Raw genomic sequence first — 6229 nt, forward strand, 5'->3', positions numbered from 1 at the left:
TTTCTGGTGTCACGATAGAAACACTTGAACGATTGAACTTCTATGAAATATAAAGGCTGTGGACTCCCCCCCCCCCCCCCCCCCCCAACTTCTATGAAATATAAAGGCTGTGGACTCCCCCCCCCCCCCCCCCCCCCCACACCCCCCAACAAGCTGCAGCCTATAATCCACATTTCACGCAGACTTTAACTCGTTCATCTCACACTCTCTCCTCCTGACCGGCTCCAGCAGCGGCAGGAGCAACTGGAGTTTAGGTGAACTCAGTAACTCCCCGATTCATTAATTCACTTCATAATTCACACTCACACACTGTTTCGCTCCTCTCCTCCCTCCCCTTCCCTCCACTTCTTCCCTCACAGCCTGAGAAAACACACTGCTGTATCCACGCTCCGCGCTGCTCCTCCAGTGAACGGGTTCATGCCTGCAGCAGGAGGATATATGGCCTTTCCAGGCACCGGCTCTCCGGCCGCCCCTCCTCTTCCAGCCTCGCTGTCCTTGCCAGCAGGAAAAAAAAAAGTGGTGCACTGTTGCAGACAGATAGCATCTGATAGTCGGTCGTTGTTGCATCTCAGACAAGCACACAGTCAGATATCCAGCTCCCTCTCTGTCTCTGTCTCTCCCTGAACTGGATGGATTGACTAAAATCTGACCAAGTGCATCACGAAGGCGCTCGTCTTATTTTACCACAAACAGCCCGGTTCGATCAGAGGAGAGCGAGAGCAGCAAGAAAGGAGCATAATACCCAGTAAATCAAACTAAATGTGAGTATACTGTGAAAATGGACTCTGGAATCTAGAATCTGATTGCCATGATGTTTCTTCTGTCGCTCCACATTGCTTCTGTGGCAACACTTTCACCGCAGTCTTCGATGTGAAGAGGAATATTCTGGTGCTCGTGCTTTTCTTCCTCACAATAAGGTTGATTTCACAGCTGGAACATGATGGGAATTGCAGTTGAAGAGAAATGTTGCTTAAACTGTGGACAAATAGGAACAGCATTGTTGTACTGTGTAACCCCTCATCATTAACCATAGTGGTTCATCAGTCAGTGATATGGATCATGTCCCTGAACGCTGGGAAGAAGGAAGGAAGTTAAGACAGGAAGAGACAGAACAGTTTGGTTCCAGAAATCAGTTTCTCTCTCTCACCGCCCTCCCTCGCTCTCTCTCTTTACTCATCTGTTAAATGGAGCCTTGTTGGGAAGTGAGCCAGAGCCATTCACCCGGCCACCGGGACTCCACAAAGAAGTGGCAGCTACTGTATATTTATAGCCGCTTTGTCTGCATGCGCCAAAAAGAAAAAAAAAAAAAAAAAGGTGGGTCAGCAAATGAATTTTTACTTTAAAGTGGGATTAGGCTCTTAACTGTCCGGTGGAGGCCAGGACTTAGCATCTAGAGTTTACAGTGACTTTCATAGAAGGAACTGAGTCTCTTACTTTGTTGATTGTTTGCTGTAAACCTTCTGAGATTAGACCTCTGAAGATGTGGAACAAATGGCAGAAACTGAAGATTGACAGTAGGTTGACAGATCAGATGACCTATTAGATCTGTAGATTAAACCTGGATTAGGATGGCTCTGACATGCTGACCGGTAATCTTCTGAGAGAGCACTGGAGAACAGATGGTGCATGATACTTGCTGTTGAACAATGCAGCCCGCCTGATGCCGCTGGACTCTTCTGATATGACGACCTGCTGACACGATGCCGACATGAACACACAGCAGACACTGCAGATTACTGCATGTACTGTCTTCAACTGAGAGGTAAAACAAGCATTACTATTCTTTATGTATAGGTTTTTTTTTTACTTCAAATGTAGGCTAACAGCATATATGATCATGCCATGGAGCAGCTGCTCTGTGTACCCAGTTACATGTCAACCTAAAGCTTTACTGAACACTAAATTACCAGAATCAAACTGTTAGTGTATTTAGCTGTACCTCCACCATGGTATATTTGATAATACAATACTGGAAACACACTTGACATACACAAATACACACAAATACACAGTTGCATTGTGGTTTCTTTGATAGTGCCATATTGTACATTCTGGTATATTTGAAAATACTAAGATGTGCACTATAGCATATGAATTGTGTAGCATGGCATATTTAATAGCAATATATTCTTTAACATAGTAAGAGTAAAAAAAAGCAGTGGCTAGGTATTTTTGATAGTGCCATAGTACAGCTGACAGGAACATGCTTTATTTGATTGTAACATGGCATGTTTTACAATAATATATTCTATTTCATGATTTATTTACCAGTATACTATGGCCTGAATGACAGTTATGTGTTTTTGATGGTACCAATGTGTATTTAATCGTACTGTATTGTATACTTTAGTATATTAGCAATAGCATGGTATGATTAAAGGAACCGAATAACATTATAAATAGATACCATCTTACTGTATTATGATGCTGTATTATAATGTGTATTTGGAAATAGTATTTCATGTTTGAAGGTACACTGGACTACTACAGTATTCTATTATATTACACTTCATACTGTGTTTGTCAGGACCAGGACTTCCCATTTACTGTGAGCGTGTATTGTATGTATACACGGGACTGTGAAAAAGCCAGTATAAATATCTAATTTGTAGGTTGAACTGACTGCGGTTGCAGGTCTGTCCATTTAACCTCCCCTCTGCAGCCTTACAGACACTGTAGCAGCCAGGGATCCTGCTCAGGTGCTTGCTGCAGGAAAAGCATGACCTCTGAGAGAGAGGGAGAGAGGGAGAGAGAGGGGAACAGCTACAGTCAGGACCCTGGAAACCCCCCCACCCAGCCTGCTCTCCGTCCCGGATGTGTTTGAGTGGCTGGCAGAGATGCGGATCGGCTCCCAGATAGCGGCGCTCCTCTCAGCGCCACGGCGCGGCGCGGGGCTCGCTGTGTGGGAGGGACTAGGGAGCGCTCCCCCCGGTGCAGCCTGCCGTCACTCCACCAGCAGGGACACACATCCAGAGCGCATCATCCTCTGATAAGGCTGCCGATCTCTCTCTCTCTCTCTCTCTCTCTCTCTTTTAATGCGGTCTCATCACCCGTGGTGCTCCGGAGGAAGGGGAGTCGGGAGGGATGCTGAAGTAGCGCGGTGAGTTTATTTCTCCTGCCCGTTCCGGCTCGTTGTGGCGGATTAGGAGAATATAAAACGGGATTGTGCACGACAGGTCCACCCCAATGCAGAGGAGCATCCCACATCCTCGTGATGGATCCATAAAGTCCGCGAGACTGTGCGCATTTTTTTAAAGCCATGCACTGCTGAAAGAAGATGATGCTTATAAGAAAGTGGTATATTTAATTTCTAATTCCGATTCATGGATATATGTGGTATTAGTTTTTGCTCAGTTTTATTAATGTCTCCGCTCACGTGGGCAATCACGCCTATTTTGAAGCACATTTAAAATAGGTTGTGGCTTAGTCTGGCTTTATGGGTGAATTGTTTTCCTAATTGGATACTGAGGCATTTGGCTAATCACAGACATATAAGCGCCTTTCAGGAAGGGTCTGCGGATTTCTCTAAAAGGATCCAGTCAACTTTAAAATGGCCTGTATTTCAGTGTTACGCCACAAGTATAATGCTACTGTGTGTGAGTTTGACTCAATAAATGCACAAGTTCTTTTTCTTTTTTCTTTTTTTTTTCTTTTGCGCTTTCCTGGGAAATAAAACGCGTCCGGGCTTCGTAACGAGGGCAATCTAATTAGGATGCACAGTTTAACTTGGAGCTGGTGTGTGTGTGTGTGTGTGTTGTGTGTGTGTGTGTGTGTGTGCGCGCGCCTGCTCATCAGGGATGCTGTGGAGTGAAAACACCGTGGGAGGAAGGCTCAGAGTCAACCAGCGCGAATGGCCTCTCCGGAGCTGCTCCCCGCAGAGGAGGGGGGCAAACAGCCCGCCGTGCCCGACGTCCTTGACCGGGTGTCCATCGCGCTGCACGCCCGCAGGTCGGGCGGCTCAACAGGAGGCGCGCTCCCGGGGGAGGGCGGCTGCAGCCCGGCGCGCGGCTGCCGCGGCCGCTGCCTCTCGGCACCGAGGACGGCGGCGCGCAAGGCGGAGGTCAGAGGCGGCCACCCCGGGGAGGAGAAAGTCAAAGTGTGCTGCGACGAGGAATTAGAGACGTCTTTCACGTACATCGACGAGAACGTGAATCTGCGGCTGGCCAGCCCGGAGACGAGTTGTAAAAGTACTCACAGACCCGTGCGTAACGGCGAGCCCTGCTCCGAGACGTTCCCGGAGCTCTCCTTCATGTCGGAGGACGATCTGTCCTTCGGGGAGGGCCCCGGGAGCTCTATAGACTACGGCTTTATCAGTGCGGTCACGTTCCTGGTGACCGGGATCTCCTTGGTGATCATCTCCTACGCCGTGCCTCGGGACGTGGTGGTGGACCGGGACAGCGTGTCCGCGCGGGAGATGGAGCGGCTGGAGATGGAGAGCGCGCGGATAGGGGCCCACCTGGACCGGTGCGTGATAGCCGGGCTGTGCCTGCTGACGCTGGGCGGCGTGGTGCTCTCCACGCTGCTGATGATCTCCATGTGGAAGGGGGAGATGTACAGGAGGAAGGTCATTGCTTACTCCAAGCGCTCTGCTAAGCAGTATGGCTCCATCAGCCTGAAGACCAGGTCCAGTCCCAGCCACTCCTCCGTGCATTTGTCCCTGGAAGAGGAACTGGATGAAACTTTGACTTAAGCTGCTGCGTATTTAAAACTGTCTAACTGAGGGGGAATGCCATTCACACACACTGAAACTGTAGTCACACATTCATAGTCTGCAACGTTTTTTTTTTTCTTTTTATGTTCTAGCAGCTAATCACATCTTGTATTATATTTGCACACTGCAAACTGAATGGACTTAGAAAGCACTTCTAGTAAATTGCCAGGGCAACAAAGCATTATATGGTACTAAGTTGTTTTTGAAGGATTTTACAGTCACCAGAACATGAGTGGAAAGAATGCGAAGAGCTGCGTGTCACAAACACTTGATCCAATTTTTTTTTGGTGCGCCCCTGGATGCATTCTCTGAGAGCTTCCATTTATTATTAAGGCTATTCATATTTAATGTGAATGTTTCGAACGGCAAAACTGCACACGGACACATTTCGGGAAGTGGCGGGAGAGTGGGAGTGAGCGGGGACGTAAAGCTGTCCCCGTCTCCTGTGACCTGGGAGAATCAGCTCACTGGTCCACATGGTAATATCCAGTGACAGTCCCTCTCTGGTGCAGTGCTGAGGTAAGCCAGTAAGCCGGGCTTCCTGCATCTGAGCCATTGCTACGCATCAGTTCGATTGTTGTGAGCTGTTTGACTGCATCTGACAGCGCCGACATGCACCGAGCGCCTTCCTCTAGTTTTCATCCAGACTCCTCTTTCTCCTCTTAGTTCCGTCCGACACAAACATCTGTCCTTGCAGATCTTCAGTCCTGTGATCCACTTTTGTAAAGTACATTTAAGATCTAGAAAGTCCCGCCAACCCAAGTGCCTGCCACATTCTGAGGTTGCTCACACGTTCCCTACAAGTCTATTTTCTTCTCTTCTACTACGTGAGGATGGACTTAAGAACATCTAATCGCACATGAAAGAGCTGCCCCACTTCCAAAACCTTAAGCTGCCGCTACTTCAAAGAGCTAATTACCTCTGAAAAGTGAAGCATCATTCTTTTAAAAGGTTATATCTGATGTTATCACTCTGAGGGGAAAATTCCCAGTGAACAGAAATCATTAAAAAAAAAAAAAAGGCTATCAAGTGCAAACTTAACTCAAACTCACTTTTCTTACTTGTGAAAGATTTTTACTAAAACTAAGTCAATGTAGAAGCAGCCTGCACCTCCCTTGTTGCTAATACAGACGAGAGAATGCCATGCAATTCTTTTTATAGAAAGAAAGTGTATTTCTGCGTAGGCTATCCCGTGAGGCTCATAAATCATGCATGAACCACTACGATACATCCACATTTGCATATTCATATACACAGCAGAGTGTGTTCTTAAGCAGTGTCGCCGTTACCTTGGTTTCCTCTCCTCCAGGTTAGCGTGCGTGTGACCCTGTTTCCAGGCTTTTCCATCCACACCGACGTGAGTCAGGCTGTATTAATGGGATGCAGAGGCTGATGGTTCCTCTGGTGAACAGCTCGAGGTCACGGCGTCTCGCGAGTCTTCAGCCTCGGCGTACGTTTGGCCAGTGCTCAGAAGGGAGAGGAAGGGTCACTCCAGTAATGTGGGTATAATGGTGCGTT

At 47.7% G+C, this 6229-nt stretch overlaps 1 protein-coding gene across 1 annotated transcript; it reads left to right on the top strand.

The window, feature by feature from the left end:
• The first annotated feature begins 3036 nt into the window (after positions 1-3036).
• Positions 3037-4690, top strand: tmem74 (transmembrane protein 74). The gene is made up of 2 exons (XM_030102956.1): positions 3037-3100; positions 3796-4690. Exon 2 carries the CDS (start codon positions 3851-3853, stop codon positions 4688-4690), a length of 840 nt encoding a protein of 279 aa, XP_029958816.1. The 5' UTR covers positions 3037-3100; positions 3796-3850.
• Positions 4691-6229: the final 1539 nt, after the last annotated feature.

Source organism: Salarias fasciatus, chromosome 11, assembly GCF_902148845.1.
Source record: "Salarias fasciatus chromosome 11, fSalaFa1.1, whole genome shotgun sequence".
NCBI lineage: Eukaryota > Metazoa > Chordata > Actinopteri > Blenniiformes > Blenniidae > Salarias > Salarias fasciatus.

Bases quoted from the DNA above. Each gene is read 5' to 3' on its own strand.
- tmem74 (XM_030102956.1), top strand. From the start codon at position 3,851: ATGGCCTCTCCGGAGCTGCTCCCCGCAGAGGAGGGGGGCAAACAGCCC.